General features: G+C 35.7%; 1 protein-coding gene across 1 annotated transcript in view; it reads left to right on the forward strand.

The window, feature by feature from the left end:
- The window catches only part of LOC129241937 (acid sphingomyelinase-like phosphodiesterase 3b), a 196,944-nt gene extending 194,772 nt beyond the window's left edge, over nucleotides 1-2,172 (forward strand). Inside the window, exons 9-10 of the mRNA XM_054878487.1 lie at nucleotides 1,693-2,062; nucleotides 2,136-2,172. Of these exons, the coding sequence (XP_054734462.1) occupies nucleotides 1,693-2,062; nucleotides 2,136-2,147 (382 nt within the window). The 3' untranslated portion in view covers nucleotides 2,148-2,172. The remainder of the gene's footprint in view (nucleotides 1-1,692; nucleotides 2,063-2,135) is intronic.
- Nucleotides 2,173-23,262: the final 21,090 nt, after the last annotated feature.

Here is a 23,262-nt window from a genome sequence, read left to right on the forward strand (position 1 = left end):
TTTCACTATATCTAAATCTAATTTTGTAAAAAAATGAAATTTAATTACTTTAATTACTTAAAATCAATTTTTGGGTTGGGGAATAAGTTCATAGGGGAATAAGTTCATTTCATATTTTCTTTTATTTACAACGATTTGTTTTCTGTTTAGCAAAGGGTAAGTATCCATTCGATAGAACTCTTTTTGTACTACAAAACTATGTTAATTGTATTTTTGAGTTATTTAATTTTTTTATATTTTTTAGGATTGGAAATGGAATACTCAGGAGGCAAAAATAAGCATTTTTCTGTTCTTTGTTTTTAATCGAGGTCAAAAAGCAACCAAAGCAGCTCGGGACATTTGATGTCATAGACGAGAAGGTGTCATAGACGAGTCTACAGCACGGAAATTATCTGCAAAGTTCGAAAATGGGCACTTTGATGACTATGACACGTTCCGCAGCGGAAGGCATAATGAAATCGATGAAGAACATCTCAAATAATTTTTGAAGGAGAACGGTTACCAAACCAGTCCTTAAACGAAACGATTCTAAATCCCCTTCATTCAATGGGATTTATCGAAAAATTGAGTGCCTGACGAGCCTTTCAACAGAAAAAAAAAAAAAAAGAAAGCCGCCTTGAAATTGCTCCTTAGCATATCGCCCGGGCATAAAAAGCGCATTTTGTACCGAATCACATCGCGAGATGAGAAATGGTGTTGATACATCAATATGAACCAAAGAAAGAAGTGGGTGACTCCAGGAGGTAAGCCAAAGGCGAGAGTCAAGCTGGATCTGCATCCAAAGATCCCAAGGAATTCTACATTGCCCAGCCACACCGCGTGAATGAGGCTAATCGAATGAAAAGACCTGATCGACATGGTCAAACCATACTCATTCACTACAACCCCAAGTTGCACGTTGCACAAGTCGTCAAAGCCGCCCTCCAAGAGCTCATATGGTCCTTCAGCATCCGTCGTATTCTTCGGACTATATACCGATCGATTAAATCATTTCCGCTCCCTGTCAAACCATATGAAGGACGTTACTTTCGATAACAAAGAGGTCCTTAAAAACTGGCTCATCAACTTCTTTAACAGCAGACCAGACGATTTTTGTCGGAACGGCATCAACAAATTGGTCGAGAGGTGGGAAGAAGTTGTAAACAGAAACGGCGAATACATATTAATTGATTCACTTATTGATATAATTTTATATATTTTTTTGTTTAAATAAAAGTCTTCTGTAAAATCGCTACGAATTAATGTATTGATCGCTAATATTTTAGTTGCGAAATTCGGCTTGTTCTTCTTATTTTTTGTCTAGTCTGTAAGGTAATTTGTACTGCAGATTATTAAAAGAAGTAAATAAATATATTTCCATTATTACGCATAACCTGATCGAGTAGCGTTTTAAATCAATTCGTGTCTCACATTTAGAGAAGAGCAATGAAATCTCCTACTTGCCAAATAAATGGGGAAGAATGTGTGCCTAGCCACGTAGCAATCTCGAAATGTTCTGTTGTATTAATGTTATAATTCCCCGACGTGCTGTGCACGAAGCAGATTGATTTTACAGTAAAGTGTATGGTTGTGAACTCAAAAAAAAAAAAGATTCTAAAAAATAGATTTAATAATATTTAAATGCTGTATTTAAAATAACAAGCCAATTTAAATTTTCATTTAAAAATATCATCTTGTTCGCTGTCATTCCAGATACTCCCGTGCCAATACCGTTCGCTACCAGGCAGATCCCTGCGAGGGTGTCTGCATGCTAAATCATTATTGTGCGATTACACGAGTGGACTATAAAGAATTCCGACAGTGTCTGGAAAAGGAGCAGAGTGCGTTGCGTTCAAACGCTCCTGCTGCCCACACCGTACTCGCAGGCGCCTGCCCCGTTATAGTGCTGATGTGTGCATTGTTAGCGTCCAGTTGTCGCCAAGCTAGTATGCTGCTGCCGAAACTCATTGCATGCATGAAAGTGCAGCAGCAAAAGCAACAGCAATTGCAACGCTTGACTCCTTTTGGTGAAAGAAAAAAGCAACAAATTGAATTCGTAGCAATGGTGATGGGGCGAGCTATGGTAAAAAGAAGTGAAGTTGCAATACAGGCAACATTATTAAATACGAAAACGACAATTTTTACTTTGCTGCTAGGAATATTGTTGATGCTGCAATACACGTTTGAGTACAGTTACGGTGGCAAGAATAAACGCCTGCCTGCTATACTTGCATGTATGGGCCAACCTCCAGCTGATGATCAACTGAGCGCAGATATGGAAAGTGTTTACATGCAACGGGCAACGGTACAGCAAAGGACTGGCTACATCCTTTTGTGGGAAAGCAATGAAAAGGTGTTATTGCAGCAGTCAGGTGCACTCCGTTGCTTCAATTCGTGCTACAAAAGCTGTCATATTATCGCTATGGCGGCGTTTGGCCACGACGACCAAACCAACACCTCCGACAACAGCGCTGTACAGCTTCACCTGCGGTATGGCATGGCGCATGGAAACCCTGCTGGCAATAACAAAACACGTCTTGTAGCAACTCCATTTTCTACCATGCAGCAGCAATTGCATCAAAACAACAACGTATATGGGTCCTTGAAATGCCAGCTGCAAATTATTTGTATATTTTGTTGCACAATAAATTGCCTGCGGCTCAAAAGTAGCCCGTATCTTGGACCACCAGGCGTTCAACGCAACAATAATACCACCAACGTTGACTACGATTTATGCACACCCGCCGATTTACTTGGCCCTAACTCCTCCTACTGCAATTCCTTCAAACATGAACAAATGCATAGCCGATTAAGCCTAAACTTCGCTACGCATTAGTATGAAAACCCGTTATCGCTTTATGGTCTAGCTGTTTATAATTATAATGCTTAATCGTATGCTTATTACTACAGTAAATTATACATAAAGGCATGTGTGAGAATTAGATAGATGTATGTGTGCATGGGTATAACTATTATAATATTCGAGTTCTCAAAGCAAGACTGCGAGTGGTTAAACTGGGTATTTCTGCTCAACATTTTCATATACATACATACACACTATGTATTTATACAGTGGAGGTCGCTTACACGAATCATCTTCTTGGACTACTCGTTAAGTAAAGGCCACTCATCCAACAAAAAACAATTCAGGATATTTTTTTAACAAAGGTAATTTGCACCTAAATTTTTAAAATATTAGAGTGCATCATAGAAAATTTGGAAGCTCAGCTTTTAAGAAAAGCTTTCCATAATTTGTAGGCTCAAATCAATTTTTTTTGAAGGTTTTTTCAAAACAATTTTTTCAAATTTCGTAGGCTACGTTCATTTGATTCCCAGTTTTTGTATTTGAAATGCTGGTACCTATGCCCCTGTGATCATTTTATCTTAATTTTAGATAAAAAATAAGGACATGCTTTGGTGCGCTTGGCGTTTTCTCTAATAGCGGGTACCCCTCAGCAAGCAAAGGCAAACTTCTGATTTTATTTGTGCCATGAAAAATCTCCTTATGAAAACCGAACTGGCATTCGGAGTCGGCTTAAAAACTGTATATCCCTCTTTTTGTCGAAAAAACATCAAGACGCATTCCACAAATAGGTAGACGACCTCGGCCAAACACCCAAAAAGGGTGTAAGTGGCAATTATATATTATTTATTGTATATATACATACACATATATACCTATATATTCGCTCGACTACGAACTAGTTCAAAGACTGAATATATCCATGAAAGAATGTAGATTTGCTACGATTGCGGAAATGAAAGCCTGACAGAACTCAAGGATATGCCATAAAAAGCAAATCAAAAGGATTCTCAGCTGGGCTGGTATATGTATTATGCCCGAAAAATTCCAAGGGAACAAGTAAATATTGATGAGTAAATATATATTGTAATATATTTTCTGAAAGAAAAAAAATTTTAAAAAAATTTCAATTCGAAAAGTATGCGAGTCCGAGTTGAAAATACATATGGACCTTATCAGCTCGTCATTACGCGCTATTGCTATTCGTACTTTGTCATGACCCAATAATGATTCATGGATTCCTTAGCTCTCGACTATATTTTTTTGTACATTTAACAGTAGGCCATAGCTGTAGGCCGATTTTGCAGGTGTATCTGTTACGCCGTCTTTCGTTCGGTATTTCATGGCTACTACTCATGAGTGAAAATGTAATTAAAATGCATCGCACCATACTGTACTAGCGTCATGGCTTTAAATATTGCTTGAAAAAGAAATGCAGCAGTACGAAAGTCAAAAGCTGAACGAGATCATTTCCTACTCTTTCTTTGAGGGTCAGAGCGCCGCACACTGGGGATTTTTGTACAGAGATGCGGAAAAAAGTATACATCCCAAAAAATATTTACATTTTTACTACTAACGAAGTTGTATATATTTGTGTATGAAAGGAACATGTTTAAAAACTATTTTTAAAAAAAAATTTTAAAAAACAATGTTTTTTAAAATTCATAAATTTTAATTTTTTTTTTTATTAATATAAGCCAGCAAATATTTACGCACAGGATACATGTAAGTTCATAATTCTGAATTACCCTCAAAATGTCAAAACAAAATTAAAAGTGTTTCGTTATCATTATGCACACACTAGAAAGCGTTTAGTTATTATCATTGCCAAAAAATAATCAGTGGCGCCTGGTGGCACCTGCAATTGATTAAAACTGAAAGAGACGCTATTAAGCAACACGTTGATACTAGTTTCTGACCGTAGGTAAATGTAGCTCAACTTGCAGATACAAGAATATGAAGGAATATGATTTTTTTTCTTTTTTTTCGTAAAATTAATTATAAATAGATAATCAAATGCTTCACAGCCTTTGTTCTTCCGGCTTAAATATATAAAAATATCGTACCCTAAATGAAAAATAAAAAATTGGAAGTCGGCTCAAGCAAAAGGAAAAAAAACCACCTTGGGCTTTGAAGTTTTCTCTTAGTCAGTTCAATACTATAAAAAAATTATACTTTTGACATATCTATGAAAAGAAAACTGTAAGTCGGAGTTTAGTAATTCTTTTTGATTTTATTGTTGGTTCTATTCTGGAATTTAGAAATACCATTAAACATTGCGTAGGTGGTATGTTGCAAATTTGACTTTCTTCCGCTGAATCCCCAGTGTGCGCCGTGAATGGTCTGGTGGCAGTTGTAGGCGGTAGTGCGTAGTCTATAAGTCGGCGAACCTGTGAAATATCGGTTAGAATCTTACCATGACCGTAGCTCGTATTTGATCGCTTATGATCAATTTTACTTATGTCATGTTTTGCCAACAGATCTATTGGAAACAGATTTCGTGCCAAATGTAATACTTTTGATGGCGTGGTTGATATTTTATCGATTATGAGAGCGGATGCAAGTCTTCGAACTATATCAGCCTTTTTAATGTTCACGCCGTTCCCAAAGGCGTTCCACCACACAATACAGTAGAGAATTGGCCTGACATCCGCTTTTAGCAGCCATCTTAAGCCTAAAAGTTCGTGGTTGTAGAAGAAAGAAGGACTTCGCGTAATAAATAACACAATCAGAAAATCACGTCGTGATAAAGGTCCCCACTAAAAAATTACTTTATAGAAAGGACACTATTTCTGTGTATCTTCGAACCATTAAAATTTGCTAGTTCTCACTACAGTCCAGATTTTGTTCCTTCAGCTTAATATTTATTATTAGGTGGCTTAAATAAACTGCATGAGATATCTGAGAAGCGTATAAGAATATATCAAGAATGAAAGATAATTTTATATTAATTTGTATTCGTTTCGCGAATTGTAGACCTGTAATCGTATGTTTAGTAAAGCGTGGACTGTTATCTAGAACTTAAGACTTTTATGGTGCTAAAGCTGGGGTTGGGACTTGCCTTTAAGAGTGGAGAGATGGCTTCTAGTAGATTTAGGGGGCAGCTCAGCTTCCAGCATATATCTAGCAGTGCCTACCATAACAATCCGACGGAAGTTGCTTGCAGAGCATTATGCTTTTTTTTACCTTAGAGGTAAGGCAGCAGAGATGGTGGAAGCTAAGCCGAAGATGAAGATAAAGATAAAGACGAGGCCGAAGCTGGCGAGTTTGCATAGTACAAGATTCTTCTTCAGATGAGAAATTGTTTCTAAATGAAAATATCTTTTTAAGGTAAACCTAAAAGGAAAAAATATGTTGACAAAATAAATTTGTCTAGAAAGTTTCAGCACTTGTATGAAAAGTTAACAGAAATTTCTCGAATATTAAAGAATGTCAATCAATACGTTTGATTACATTTTGCTAAAAATTTAGCCATTGATCGAAAAACATTTGCAAAAATTTCAATAAAATTTCGATTATCGATAAATAAATAAAATAAAACAAGTGGGTTAATGTTTACTTATTTCGTTGCTTTTCAGGTAGTTGGCGGAGGGGAAGAGGATTAACACCTTAAACCATATAAAAGCACAATCTAAATTTTAAGAGAAGTATCCCTTCCCCTACGCGATTTTGCGGACCTATTTGAAAATGAGCTAGTAACCCTGGTTGGTTGGTTGGCTTGAGTGGTGATTCTTCCAAAATCCAACTAGCGCTTCCGCACCATTTTGTGGCCATATTCTCGTTACCAACTTGTTTACCAGTTATTTACGGCATGACTGTATCCAGTCTGTGCGGTTTAAGAACCTTATTAGGTTGTTGAAGTCTAAGATAGACAGTTGTTTGAGACTCTCGAACAGCGGTTAACCCAGGGTTAACATTATGTCCTTCCATAGGGTAGGGCATTCAAAGAGGAAATGAAAGATTGTTTCCTTTTTCTCCGGTTGTTTGCAACTGTGACAGTACGTGTTGTGATGGGTGTCCATTTTGGCTGCTTGTTCTCCCACAGACCAAAAGCCAGTTATGACTGTCGTTAGTCTCCAGGCGTCCCGTCCTTTCATTCTTATTAATGCCGATGATTGCTTGAGGTTGAAGGTTAATAATGTTGCTTTTCGTATGGTCTTTCCACCTACAATCCGCGATTCGGAGGTATTTTAGGGAAATTGTACTCTTGACTGCACCTAATGGTGTGAAGTCCTATTCTGCAAGCGAACGCTTCATGGCGGACCCACCTCTTGCCAGTTCATCTGCTTTTTCGTTACCTTCAATATTCCGATGTCCCGGGACCCAGATTAAGGTAACATTATGGTTTTCGCTCAAGGTGGAAAGACTATTTCTACTTTGTTCCACCATCATAGAGGTTGTTGTAGCTGAATTCAGTGCCTGGATTGCAGCTTGGCTATCCGAAAGAATAGCGATATTACCCTTAAAAGACAAATCTGCGATTAGTAGCATACAAGCTTCCCCAATTACCAATACTTCCGCCTGGAGGGTCCTGCACGCTTTGGGGGGACGCACAGATTTTTTAACCTTTTGTGAGTATATTTTTAATCCAACATAGTTTATTTAATTAATTAAATTCCCATTAATAAATTTTTAAAAGTAACTCGCGTTTATTTCACAGTTGCAAACAATTAAATGGCGGCCGTAGCCGAATGGGTTGGTGCGTGACTACCATTCGGAATTCACAGAGAGAACGTCGGTTCGAATCTCGGTGAAACACAAAAATTAAGAAAAAGTTTTTCTAGTAGCAGTCGCCCCTTGGCAGGCAATGGCAAACCTCGGAGTGTCTTTCTGCCATGAAAAAGCTCCTCATAAAAAAGAAAATATCTGCCGTTCGGAGTCGGCTTGAAACTGTAGGTCCCTCCACTTGTGGAACAACATCAAGACGCACACCACAAATAGGGGGAGGAGCTCGGCCAAACACCCAATAAGGGTGTACGCGCCAATTATATATATACAAACAATTAGATGAAATATAAATAATTCACTAAAGCAAGCTATTCGCCCTTAAAATAGTTATTCAAAGTTTCAAGCTGCCCGCTTGCGCAATATCTTCATCTTCGTTTCCACTCTGTCTGCTACCTAAGAATTAATGATGTTCGGACCCCAATAGAAGGCATCTGTGTAATGACTTCAAAAGCGGTTTTCTGGCAGGTCTGTTGCTAGACCGATTGCGTGCTACTGGTACTCCGTAACCAGACTGGACAAGCGTATTGCATACTGATAACAACTTTTCTTTCTTTTGTTTTTTTTTTTGCTTTCCACACTGCGCTGAGTTTTGGTGGCGACTGTGGTTGTATGTGCTGAATGGGAAAGAACGTTGTCGAAGTTAATCAAGGAAGTTAATATTTGGTTACGAAATATGTTTCAAATTCAACTGTTCAGATTTTTTTGTGGCTTGATATTGACTTTAAAGCTGTGTTGCATAAACCGCAATTCGTCTGTTGCCGTATTGCAGATGGGAAAATTTAAATTTCAAATACAAATACATAGACATGTACGAAAATGAGTGCCACTAACGAGTTTTCTAAGAGCTCGAATCATAACTATATAAAATCTATACTTTGCATATATATATATTTATATATATTACATACATATGTACACAGATGGACAAAAGTCATCGTCATTTAGTATCTAGAAGATTTTCCCAGAACATAATGGAAACATAAAAAGTAGTAGTATTTAACCAAAACTAATATTATTTATTTACTTTCTATTTCAGTTTAAATATCTTTATCTTCCAAGCTTAATTTTTGTAAAAATGAAAAATAAAAATTGTTTCACCTTTTTGGAGGGCAAAAGTCACCGTCACGTCAGCTCGACTTGCCTTTTAAAATAATTTTACCAAAAATGGAAGCCAACCTGGCTCCTCTATTCAGTGAGTTCGTTAAGTATGTTAGCTTAAAGACTGATCTGTATACATTTTACAATGGTATTTAATTAAAAATTTATTAACGCTGCGTGATTGTTACAATCAAAGTAGGTGTCAGCTGTCCCCTTCTCAGACATCGGTGTCCCCTTGACTGTTGTTAAAGGGAAACTACACAATTTCTTTCTAAAAAAAAGCGCAAGACAGATGGAGTCTGTCTCATCGTGTGCTATTTCGAAAACACTATGACCTCAATACGATAGAAACAGAACGCTTAAGGTGATGGGAATCCTCCGTCATTCAATTCCCAAGCTCATTACGGTGTTCACTGGCCACTGGGTGATCGGTACTCATGCGAAGAAGCTTGGAATTTCGTACAACCCCGATTGCAGAAGCTGTGGGGATCCTGCAGAGAAAGGCCTGGCGGCTAGGCGCTTGAGATTCCTTAGCGTGCTCTTTGAGGATGACTTGGAGAATTCCTCCATCCACAGCACTGGATGGCTGTAGACGGTTTTTCTCTTCCCTAAATCGTTTCACATGTAGTGGTCCACATTATGGTATCAAAACGGCACGTAAGTGCTACTTGAAGTGTACCTGGGGTACTCCTGCCATCTTACCTACCTACCTACCTACAATCAAGGCAAGACCATTCGGGAGATATGCTCATTAGTAAATTAGTAAAGATGAACCAGAGTGCAAATATTTGGCAAGGAGTGGACGAGAAATAATATACATATATAGTTAAAAAAGAGCCAAGAACTCCGTCATTAGAAATTGCTGTATCGATAAAGGAAAGAACTAGTATAGTTGTTCACCGTGCGCAGCGCGCTGAACTCCGCTGGTTATAACGCCAGAGTATGCAGATCAGCAAGGTCAACCAAACGAAGCGTCTTTCCTTCGCAAAAGAGCATTTAAGCAAGGGATTTCCGGGAAAAAGTTATCTTCTCTGATGAAAGTAAATTTTGCATATATAAATTAGACGGACGTATTTTAACGTGGAGTAAGCAGTGTGATGCATTTCCCTGCTAATGCATTTCCCTGCATATACAAACAACTGTAAATCACGGTGGTGCTTGAGTCATGGTATGGGGATGCATGTCAGCGGCTGGTGTTGCAGAGTTCATCTTTTTCGATGAAATAATATTTAGAGGACTTTATTTGAATATCCTTAAAGAAAATTTCCAAAAAAGTGCTCAAAAGCTTGGCATTGAATCAAACTTTTATTTTCAACATGAAAATGACCCCAAGCACACCGCACATATAGTTCGCTTGTGGGTCTTGCACAAGACTCCCCATACCCTGAAAACTCCGCCAGAGTCACCCGACCTGAATCCAATAGAACATTTATGGGACCATTTAGATCGGCGCTTTCGGGAGCATCACATTACCTCAAAGAATATGCTTAAGCAAACGCTGCTACAGGAATGGCAGAAAATAAGCCCAGATGTTACCAGAAAATTGGGTCATTCGATGCAGAAACGATTGCAAGTTGTCATCAAAAATAGTAGCAAACACACATCATACTAAAATAATATTAGCATCTAAATTTATTAAGTAAGTACTTCATTAAATAACGGTGACTTTTGTCCACCAGAAATGCACACAGCAACCATCATATACCATTTTTTATAAATACTTTTTGAATTAGCCTTATGTTTAAACTGTTAAATAAATAACAGTTTTTGTTAAATATACTACTTGTTATGTTTCCATTATGTTCTGGTCACGGGAGATATTATAATTTTCTAGATATTAAATGACGGTGACTTTTGCCCATCTGTGTTTGTAAGTATGGACATGTTTTGTATAATATGGCGAACACTGATAACCACACATAACTGTAATGTAAAGAAAATGTTTTTAAAACCAAATAAGCAAATATGGAGTAAAACTGGTAGTGGAGCAACATCTACCAACACATGCGTATATTTAATTTATAGAACATGCATATGTATGTGTACCTCTGTAAATAAGGGTGTAAGTGTGAAGATTGGTATGTATGTACTTGTGCATTTCACAGTCACAATACACATAAGGTGGTAGTTAAATGTTGCTACACTGGGAGTTGACTAGTTATCTAAACGATATTAGTGATACCATTAGATTAATGATTAGAAAATAAATTATATATAAATAAAAACAAATAGAGAATAAAATATAGTAATGCCGTAACGAAACACGGAAAGAGAAAAAAAAAATGGCACTCGTACCAATACAATACCATACATAATTCTTTGGAGATATGTATGTGCATATGTGTATATGTTGAAATGTATTTGAATGTGCGACATTTACAAATACATATACACAGATATGTAGATAAATAGATCAATTAATGTTTTACATGTGAAATGCATACACACGTAAAGTATACACATATGAATAACTAATAAAAGCAAAAGTAAGTGTAATTTATGTAAACAAATTATGAGTGTGAAGTAATAAATATATTAAAAAAAACGTATGTAAATACTTTTAGTAGCGTAAGCATAATAAAAACCGCATGAAGTCATATGTAAATGCATACATACTTATGTATGTATGTATATGCTGATATTTGTATTTGCATACTAATTTCTATAAGAGTACTTTTCACAAGCATAGCTAAAAGATAAAAAGGAAATGTAAATATTTATCATAAGTGCTTAAATCAATATACCATATTTATGTATATAAAAGAGGATGTGCATTTGTATGTTTGTGTGTTCCCTATGACTCCTAGGTCACTGAACCGGTTTGGATCAAATTTTCAGGAATGGTTCCGATCGAGGAAAAAGAGTTGTCATCTATTTGGAAAATTGGTCATGCAATTTAACTAAATTAAACAAAATGTTACACGATTCGTTTCAAACGAGAGATGTTGAGGAAGTTCCAATCCAAGCATAGTTTTGAAATCATACTTAAAAAGGATCGCCACCTATAAAAAAATGTTACATGTTACTTAGTTAATTTATTTAGCGAAGCCAGATTTATTTTCAAAATGAAAAAGAAAAGCTGGAAGCTATAATCCATTTAAGTATACCGTGAGATATGTGGTCCCGGAAGGTCTAAAAGTTACACTAACCGATAAAATTTCAAAAAACGGTATTACAAAATGAGCAAAAAATTTAAGATATTTGAGAAATCTTTGGTTTAGAAATAATTTTAAACAGTGTTGTTATTTAATTAACAAGTTAAAAAAATTATATTAAATTAAATATTACTAAATGAGTACCAATTGAAAAGAGTTTGAGAAATCCTTGTTAGACTATTTTTTCGAAGTGCACCTATCTAACAGAAGAAATTAAAAAAAAAAAATAATAATTAGAAATAATAATTTGGAGCATATTTCCAAACGTAAAGTGTTCAGAACTTTTAAATGCAGAACTTTTTTTTTTAAGGGTTGCCGCTGACTGCATATTTTTTATAATTTCTTCTGACGATTTTAGTTCTAAAGTTGAAATACATGAACTATGAAATATATACAGATCGAAAATGTTTTTGTTAATATAAAACAAACCTGTGTATAAAAATATAAAAAAAAATTATTAAAATATTGTACCAATTTAATTTTGAACATACGAGTACAGAAAATTTGTTGAGTTTTTGATTTTGAAATAACAACTACTTTAGCATTTCATTGTTGCATTCAATGCGAGTTAAAAAATATATTTATATCGCAAAGTTTAACCCTTTACTTGCAATAAGATTATTTTGCACGCTCTAAATTAATGGGCTTTGTAGATGAAAAAAAAAAAAACGGAACGCAGAGCATGTAAAGTAATTTCATACTTTTATCGAGAATTTTCAGCAGATAAACACAGAATCACAATTCTGCAACGCATAACCACGTCTTTTTGAATGCTTTGGAGCTATTTAAGCGGCTTCCGCTTATTTTTCCACTCACGTGTAAGTATGCACTAAGTTGCGCTGTTATTTATCACACCATTTCTCGAGCAAATAGCTAAATCTCTCCAGCAGCTTAACACGACGCAGAGCATACAAAGCATTTCATGCGCGCATACTACAACGATGCACTACACCAGCGTATCGCATTAAGAAACTCTTTCCAACGTCTGTTCGAGTCAAAAGACTTAAGTCATTATCAGAGGCGTTTAGATGCGGCACACAACGGTCAAATTAATAAATCTGTTAATGAGGTCACCAAGAAGCTCACTAAGCAATTACCCAAACCTCTACTACCCCACTCTCCCACAACTCCATGTATATTAACGACAAGAAATAGAAAATATGCCGATGCCGCGAATGTATTTCTCATAATTTCTTCCGATTTGCCATTATACTTCATTATACCATGTTTTCCTCATAGCCAGCTTTAGGTAGGTTGCTCCAGACTTGATACACTCCGGAAAAATTGTTTAGTTATACACAAAATATGAAGACCGAAAAATGTTGTTCATTCGCTTGCGTTAAAATAAAAAGTTTATTAAATAGTTTTACTTAATATTTTTCTAGTTGTTTGATGCATTATAAGCGCGAAACTAATATTAAAAAATGCATAAATACTTAGCCATATATGTATAAAAAATAAGCATAAATGTATTTTATGTACATACATACATATACAAATATATGGGATAAGAATAAGTAATGCAATTAAAAATGCTGATTAATCTTCGACTTTAGTGCTGACCTGAGTGCGTTTATTGAACTTGATAAGAATGGAAAACTAATGAGAATATAATTAAACATTCATAAATTAATTATTATAAAAATTATATAAATAAATACTATTTGTCTGAAATGTATACGACAGTGTTTCAATATTATTTTGGCACATATTTAAGGTATCAATAATGGTAAGTAAATAAGGATAGGAGACTTTAATGAACGATGTCGCCAAGATTTTTATTCAACTGATGAATTTTTTCTGAACGTAACAGTTTTTCCTCTCGACTTTAAATAAATTTCTGCCGTTCTTAAGGGTCTATCACAATAGGTCCGTTGCGCCTTTTTCGTGGTGCCACAATAAAGGTATTGCCGCATTTAAACATAAAAAAAACCGATGTTCCTGTTGCGAAAGCAACTATTATATTTCGATGTTTATAAGCAGGCTTTTGACGGTTGTGAAATATCTGTATAATAAAATAATGCTTATTGAAGCAAAAGAGAGTTTTAATGGAATTTATAATAGTCGTACACATTTCGTGCGACCATAACTTCGAGGGCACGTGCCTACATTTTTCAGGTCACTTGCGTTAACACTTCTTTACTCTTTCAAACATTTATCGAAAAAATAAGGGTGCTCTCGCTTAGTTCACGCGGAACTTTCTCCACCCATATTCCATAAAGGGAGGAGTGCACCGGGGGCTACACTTGGGGACAGGGCCTGGTTAACCTGTTCACGGATAGCTCGAAGTTGGATGGTAGTGTTGGGGGAGTCAGACTACCGGATCACTGCAGTGTGTTCCAAGCAGAGATGGCCGCAATCAAAGAAGCAGCTGACTGGCTACTTACTTGCGTAATAACTGTTAAGAAGGTAAACATTTACCACGATAGTCAAGCGACAATTAGGGCCCTAGGCTCTATTATGGTACATTCGAAACTAGTCAGGGAATTCCTGGTCTCTCTATCGATTGCATCAGAATTCTTCGGAATTCTTCGACATAAGGATAATTTGGGTACCTGGTCATAGTGACATTGCTGGAAACTGCGAAGCCGACGAGCTGGCCAGACAAGGGACTTGTGAGGCAGTGTGCCCGCAAAAGGAGAGGATCGAGATCCCCTTGATAATCTGCGCTCTACTCCTAGAAGGATGGGCTTTGCACCAACTCAGCGAGCGCTGGGCAAGTACACGAACGTGTAAGGTCGCGTAGTTCTTCTGGCCACGTTTGGATAGGAGTCGTTCGAGGGATATTCTGAGGATGACAAAATCTCTTTCCTCACAGAGCACTATCCGCGGGGTATGCATGCCGTGAGATTCGCAATTATTTCGAGCCCTTTCTGCGTCAGCTATATGAAGATGAGGGGGAATTATCTCAGCACCTGCTCTTTAGCTGTCCAACACTCGCGGGGCTAAGATTCAAGCATCTTGGTTCTCATTTCTTTTCTGCACCTGCTGATGTAGCAGGTCTTGATATCAAAAATCTGTTGAACTTCATCAGTAGCATAAAGAGGCTAACACAACCGCAAATTAGTCACCGTACATAGTCCACATATACTGAACCCTCCCCACTCCTCTCCTTTTCGTCCTATCGTTTGTTCCTTCACCTCTTTTTTCCCTCTTGCAATGACCCACTCTCTGAGCAACCATTATTATTAATTTAAATTTCATTTGTTTTCCGCATTTAATTTGATTTAATGCAAAACACATCATTGATAAAAGTTTAGACGCTACAAAATTATTCTTATCGTACGGCGATAATAGAAAGTTGCCAGTGTACGTGGCGCCTTCGACCTAAAAGTATATAATCGATTTTTCTGCCAGTCAAATTCGTTGTCGCAACGGACCCTTTGTGACGCCCTATTAGCACAGTGCGTATGCCCCCTATCGATTGCCGCAATCTTGTAATCTAGTGTCATTCTTGAATTTGTACAGTTTAAAAAATTGTTATCTATATATATAAAAATGAAATGATGTTCGTTTGTACGCATTTTTTTGGGCCGATACGAGGCCAATTTTATTCGTTCTTTTTTCATATTATAGGGATCCACTAGGGGAAGGTTTTTAGCAAAAAAAAATTTCTTTTAAATATTTTCTTCATATAAAAAAAAGAAAAAATCAAAATATTGTACAAAACAAAACTTGCTCGATTCTTAGATTAAAGTAAGTTTCGAATCGACATTCATTTTATGCGTACAACTTTTTTTGAATTTTTCGTTATTGTATACAGAAATTTCAAATGATTCGAATGAAAATTTTTTTTTTTTTTTATTTCTTCCATAAAATATTACACCTGTCGTTCGACAATAAGTAATTTGATTTACAAAAAGATGGAATGAGAGTGATATTGAAGGGCCAATGCCCCCAAGCTCATTTAGAAGAAATATATACATATTATTTAAAAACAAGTGGTTAACAAACAATGACATATACGATTAGTTGACAATTGATTACAAGGATTTTGCAAGATCTGTTGGTGTTTGACGGTTAAGCCGACTTTGGGTAGATTTTTCTTTATTTGGTAGTCTTCTCATCACAGGATTTGTATGCGTTAATAGTCTATTTATGTGTCTTCTGCTAGCGCTTTGTATTGTTTCATCAATAGTATCGATGTCAAGGTCGCGATGAATATCTGTGTTAGGTATGTACCAAGGTGCATTAGTTAAGGTCCTAAGTATTTATGAAAATAATATTTCAATTCAATTGAGCAATGCTTTCTTTGGCCAATTCTATATGTAAATGAATGCGTTTGCAAACGATGTTTTCGGCTATGAACAAATGTTGGAATCGAATGAAAAAGGAAAGAAACGCGAAATGATAAAAAAAATTCTTGGAAAATTTAAAATGAATGGTGCTTCATTGGAAAAATTCAAAGGTAATAAGAACATACACAAGATAAAGTTAGAATTCGAATTTTTAGATTTATTTTGTTTATTTCTCATTTTTTCAGAAGTACACCACACAACAACTCATTCCAACTCTGATTTTGAAATCCTGTTGGAATTGGTGATCGATAATTTTGTCACTATAATGGTCAATGGAAATTTGCGTGTATCAGACCCTGCATATTATTTATCATATCAACTTTTTATGGAACATATGGACCAAATGAACACAAAAAAATAATTTAGTTTTGTTTTGATTTTTTGCAACATTTTGGTTTTCAGTTAATACAATAAAAACAATACTGTTTTTTCGTGAATACAAAATTCTAAATTTATTACGTTGTTTGTTTAGAATTTTTTTAGAAAAAAAGTAAATTTTTTGGTTTTGAGGAAATTTGTTTATTGTTGCTATTTGTGAAAGCGTAGATATTTGTAAGTATTTGACTATAATCCTAAAAGTAAATGGAATACCACTATGACACATAGAAAACATTTTTTCAAAGGGGTGTTTTTCGAAAATTATAAAAAAAATTGTTTTCAAAAATTTTGAAGAAATAAAGTAAAATAAAAAAATTTCGAAAGCATGAAAGTTTTTCAAAACCAAATTTTCCTCAAAAAGATAAAAGAAATTTCTTCGAAGAGGTGTTTTTCTAAAACTACAAAAAAAAATTTTAAAAATTTTAAACAAATAAAATAAAATAAAACTTTTTCAAGGGTATGAAATTTTTTCAAAACAAAATTTTCTGAAAACCAAACAAAATTAAAAAAAAAATGGTGTTTTCAAAGCATTTCATATTCCACTATTAATAGAGAATACATTTTTTCGAGGGGGTGTTTTTCAAAGCGGAAAAAAATCTTTTTTAACAAATCAATTTAAACTTTTACAAAAGTATGAAATTTTTTCAAGAACAAAATTTTCTCAAAAACGTTAAATTAAAAAAAGAATAGTTTTTTCAAAATATTTAATTTTCAGCAATTAACTGAGAAGAAATTTGTTAGAGCGAAGTGTTTTTCAAAACTTCAAAAAACACTTTTTAACCAAAAAAAATAAACCTTTTTTCAAAAACAACAGGAATGATAACATTGCCTAACAATTTCTGCACTTTTGCACAGTCTAAAGAGGCATTGATACAGAGTGTATTTCCAAACATAGTTCAACATTACAAAAACCATGATTGACTCAGCGAAAGAGCAATTTTAGCTGGGAAAAATAAGGACGTCAATGATATAAATTCAGCTATTTTAGATCAAATACCTGGTGACATAGTTGCGTATAAGTCAATGGACACTATTACTGATCAAGATGAGGTCGTAAATTATCCAACTGAATTCTTAAACTCACTCGATTTGCCAGGCTTACCACCTCATAATTTACGATTAAAAATTGGAGCACCGATTATTATGCTGCGCAATAGTAATGTGCCCCGACTTTGCAACGGTACCAGACTCGCTGTGAAGAAGCTAATGGGTAACGTTATCGAAGCAACAATTTTGAAAGGGAAGTACAAAGGAGAATACATTTTGATACCCTGAATTCCACTGATTCCGGCGGATTTACCATTCGATTTCAAACGTTTGCAGTTCCCTATTCGCCTTGCCTCCGCTATGAGAATTAATAAGGCGCAAGGACAGTCTCTACAAATGTGCGGTATTAATTTAGAATACCCAATTTTTTCTCATGGACAATTGTATGTAGCTTGCTCACGAGTTGGCAAACCATCGTCATTATTCACGCGAAAGATGAAAAAACCAAAAGCGTTGTCTACCAAAAAGTGTTACAATAAAGTTCGAATGAAATTGTATCAAAGAATTTGCTTTGTTTCGTATTAATTTTATTCTCTTTCTGCAAATCATTGAATTTATCGTCTAGCGAAGCGGGCGAGGGTACGCTAGTTAGTTATAAAATTGCATATCCAAAAATATTTGTCAAGCCGTTATATGTACCAGCGGGGCAATATAAGTGTAAATGGATAGCTTACCGTCCCAGCCGAGTAGACTTTAGCGTGACTAAAATTCGATGGATATGGATTCTAGGCTCAATACGAAAATGAACAATTATGGAAAACATTTTCTCGGTCGCCCTCGGAAGACCGTTGGAGTTATCTGCAAAAAATTGATCTCAACCATAAGTTCGATATATCGGTGCTTAATGAATTGGCGTAAAAAAACCGTTTGGACAAAATTCAGACCCGAGATTCTTTGCTGAGACGTAACGAATTTCTTTTTTTTGAAGAGGTACTCCACTAACAATAGTCTATCAAAAAAGTAATAATAGTACCAGAACAATAATTTAACTAAAACAAGTTTTTGATGAGAGTAAACGTGTTCTTTTTAACTCCTAAAATATATTTCCACTTCCATCTAATTAACCATAATCTGAGCTTTCCGTAGAAAACAACGCATGAGCTATAATCTTTTTAAATTTATATGGAATTCCGAAATGATAAAATTCCCTGACTTTGTGCAAAGCTTTATTTTGCTTAATGTAAAGTATTCCTAGGGGCATAAAAAAAATCAGCAGATTTTATTTAAAAAATTACGTTGGCTAACCTCAGGGGCGGTTTTCGACGCTTATAAGAAAACCTATTTTTTGGCGAGATAATTATTTTAAATTGGCTTTTGTGAGCGGCGAACGGGTAGGGAATAAAATACCTACCTGCAAGTAGACGTTTACAAGAAAAAATAAGATAAGAGAACCAAAATGTTTGTCAAATGAAAAATTAGTCTATCTGATATTAATAATTTGCACCTGATGACGTATTAGTTGTGCCTCAAATTTAAAATTTTATGTAAGATGTTTCGGATTGTCCAATTTGTCTACTCTCACTCGCCTGATGTCTGGATTGCATGCCGTACTCATAAGCCCACATCTCGTATCCAGTAATAATGCGTTTGATGAATGTTAGATTGGATGCAGCCTTGGAAATCATGTCTTTCGCGATATCAACGCGGCCCATTTCTTGTGAGAAATTCAGGTCCTTTGGGACCAACTTCGGAATAACACGGCGCAAACCCAAATCATTAACTACAATGCCCTGAACGGATTCGTAAGCTATGTTCAAGTCCTCTGTAAGCTCTCAGACGATTATTATTATTATTTCATTAGTGATTGATTTGCAATTATTTATCAACATTTCTTTCACTTTATTGAAGTTTTCGTCTGTTTTCGATGTCGACGGCCTGCCACTATATTCGTCATCATCAATGTACTCATAATCTCTTCTGAAGGGTATATGCCACTCGAAATTGTTGTTGGCTGGCTTGTTTTTAGAGTTCTCATGACCGAAACAGTTTCCCAACATTTCTAAGGTTTTCGCACCATTGAATCCATTTTTAACGTATAATATAACACAAACTAGTTGTTGCAAGTTCAAATTTATTTTTAAAACTTTAGAGGTAGATTTACTCAAGGCGGCGTAGCTTTCACAAATCCCAAGAAATAGTGACTAAATTGTAGTATAAATGATAATCATAGATGTGCATAGATTGACTACCTAAAAAAAAACATCTGGCCTCTGTCGATTGTTCCTGGAACTTTTTGATCAAGGTGTTATATATGTATGTACATACTTATATTATATAAATACTTGCTATATGTTTATATAACAGATGTTCGCCAAACTAAATGGCACTGGAGTCAAATCGAGTAGATATCAAGTAAATATATTTTTCGGAAGGTACAAATAAGTTAAAAAACAATAAAATTTCTACACGAAATTATTATCTTTCTTTGTTCGTTAAGACACTTGATATCCTGTCTTCGTTTATATATTAATTTCCATTAGAACTAAGTCAAAAAGTGCACTTAATCTCATTATTAAAATCTACCCGACTGTTGATAAGCCGGAAACAATGGCTCACATTTCCGGAACCAATTCTGTGTCCTACTAAGAATTTGCATTTTTAATGAAACTATCAACGGCCAGTCAACAAAAATTGGCTCCAGACGGAGCAATGTAATGCCCAGCACTCCCAAAACTAATGCAACAGTTTCGCGCATGTGCTATTCTCTAAGGGCATAGTAGTGGGCTTTCCATTACAAAGCCGCATTGAATTTACGGTCCATTTTTTTATTGGACCAACCTACACCTCGTAGGCCATAAAATCTACATTGAACATTTTCATTGCAGTAATTTGCAGCAGACATACGCGTACAAATATGTTTAGCGCATATTCAATTGCATGCATATGCAGATGTCTACACGAGGATTAGGTTGTTGGTTTGCTGTCTGACATTGTATACAGTTACTTTTATTTCATGACACATTGTTGGCACAATAGTTCTTAATGCAATGTGGTTTTCAATTGGCACTGGCGCCGCCTCCATTGGTATACTGACGAATTGATGGTTGCATGGTTGTGTGCTTTTGGCTTAGCCCTTATTGAGTCGCTGGTATTATAGTGCTATTTGTTGAATATTTTCACTTCACTGTGGTGGCTAAGAATTTAGGTTTTCGGGATATCCTTAAACGGCGGGAATGCTGAATTATGTGGACATTCTATTATATTTTTCTAACTGTAATTAGATTTCGTTTAATGACAATTTTTGAAACTGTTAAGCCGGTTTTTGGGTGGTCCTCGGATTGATACGAAACCTTCTTTCTGTATACATATCATATGTGAGGGGATAGACCGCTGCAACTATTTCAGAAATGGACTTAACCGAAACCGAATCCACGGCTACTTGTGGAAACCTAACTTTATTTATGGAGGCCCGCGGACTTGTGATGGACACCATTTCCGAAAAATCTGGGTTGGATTAATTGCGGTTATTCATTCAAATTCTAGATTGTTTAAAAAACTGGACATAAAACCAGTTATTTTCCGCTTACTTTAAAGCCCCGAAATAAATTTAAAAAACACTACAAAGCACCCACGTAACTAAAAAATCTTCGGTATTGAATTAAATTAAATTTTCCATTTTAATACTTATTGAATTATTATAATTTTTTCTTCTTTATAACCTTCTTATTTAAATCTACTTATTACTGTAAAGCCAAATTAAAAGAAAAAACTGGTTTGGGAACACTGATCGTTTTTGAAATAATAAAATAATATCACAATAAAATCACAATAAAACCAAGAAAGTAAAAAAAATCCTAAAATGCCTCCTTTATGTGGGGGTCATTTCCTAGTACAACGGTAAAGGGTAATTTTTAAAATAGTCAAGACATAATACTTTACTTCACGTGCGTATGGCCAGTAGCGCCGTCTAGTCGTCTAGCGTTCGCCACTCACTGTTACTTTGGCGCCAGCACCGTCTTTGAAAAAATATGGGCCAATGACTCCTCCGCCCCATAGGGCGCAATATAAGGTTGTTTTCAATGGATGTGAAGACTGTTTTTGAATGACTTGGGGTTTCTCTTTAGCGTAAATACGGCAACTTTTTTTTATTGACGTATCCATTAAATTAAGCCTCATCGCTGAACAAAATTCGGGCCCCAAATTGATGGTCTTCGACGAATTTTTCAAGAGCCCAATGATTGATATTATGACGCTTCTGAAGATCGGCCCGCTTCAAATCTTGGACTAGCTGCATTTTACACGCTTTCTTTGCGTACAATCGCGCAAATAGTGCCGGCGCCGAATAGATCTTCGGGGTCTTCGGAAAAAATCTCATTTAAACCTGAAATATTCTCTTCACTTCGGGCTGCACGTGGTCTAATCGGTTAAGAATAATCCAATAATGCAAAATTATTTTCAATTTTGACGCTGGTTTGCAGAATAGTGCGTTCGATAGGAAGGTTATGTACATCATAAGTTGGACGGAGCCCGGTATGAACATTTTTCACAGAGCGTCCAGTTTCGTAATACAATTGTACGATTTGTAACTGTTGTTGAGGCGTAAGTTTTTGAATGATGAAATGCCTATGAATATTGAAAAAAAAAATGTATTTAGTTTGACAGTAGTTGCGCGTGATCTGTCAAAGAACCCTATTGGAAAAAGTACCTCCAAGTACGCGTGTGGCACAGTACACATGGTAGCTTGAACCCCGTTATTGATTGGGTTTTTATTATTGCTGCTACCTAGATTTTGTAACCAAATCTTCTATTGAGTTATTTGAAATAGTTGAAAAGCTACTACTTCTTTACTTCTTTACCTCAAGAAATTGTTTTCAACAGTTTAAAACTATATTGTTTCCAATGCCTTCATCATAACTCGAATACCGGCGTTTTCATATCATAATAAATACAAGGAATTTCCATCCAAATCATCTTAGTCTAGCTCTAATCAGCAAACTATAATGTATTTCGTATTATCAAAGCATTAAATGTATCTTTATCAAAAACTTGTTTGAAAATTTCTACGGGAGAAAGTTTTCCTAATTGGTCAACAATCGAAGCTTTGCTTGGAAAACATTCGTTATAGGCTAAGTGATAGGAATAAAAAGAATAGAATTATAGAATTTTAAGATTTTACTCTCATTTTACCCTCACTGAAATGTTGTAACACACAAGTTGATGAGGCATTGTACTTAAATTCCCACATAAAGGGTTTTCCAATAACAGGTGTTATCTATCCATATCGAGAGATAATTAACGATTTTTTATGGCCGGAATTGGATGGTATTGATCTGGACAACGTTTATTTTCAACAAGTCGGCGCTACGTGCCACACAAGCTACGAAACCACTAATCTTTTGCGGAAAAGTTTCCGGACCGTGTTATCTCTCGAAGAGGTGATCACAATTGCCCACCGAGATCTTGTGATTTAACACCTTGTGACTTTTTTCTTTGGGCCACGTGAAAGAGAAGGTCTACGCCAACAGCCCAGCGTCGATTCAAGACCTCAAAGATGGAATTCGTGAGCCTATCGAGGACATAGGACAGCCACTTTGGATATTGTCCTGTAAGTGTGGTCGTGCTGGTCATTTGCCTGATGTTATTTTCCATTATTAACGGCATACCTTTCTCTTAATAACGAAAAAACATCCGATCATTTATATTAAAAAATAGCATTTTTCTTTGATTATCAAAATAACACCTCTTATTAAAAAATCCTATACGATTCGATTCTTGGTATACATCCTGAGATACGATTTTCCAAAGACATGTGGCGAAAAATTGTTGGAACTTTTTA

This window comes from Anastrepha obliqua, chromosome 3 (genome assembly GCF_027943255.1).
Source record: "Anastrepha obliqua isolate idAnaObli1 chromosome 3, idAnaObli1_1.0, whole genome shotgun sequence".
In the NCBI taxonomy this organism is placed as follows: Eukaryota; Metazoa; Arthropoda; class Insecta; order Diptera; family Tephritidae; genus Anastrepha; species Anastrepha obliqua.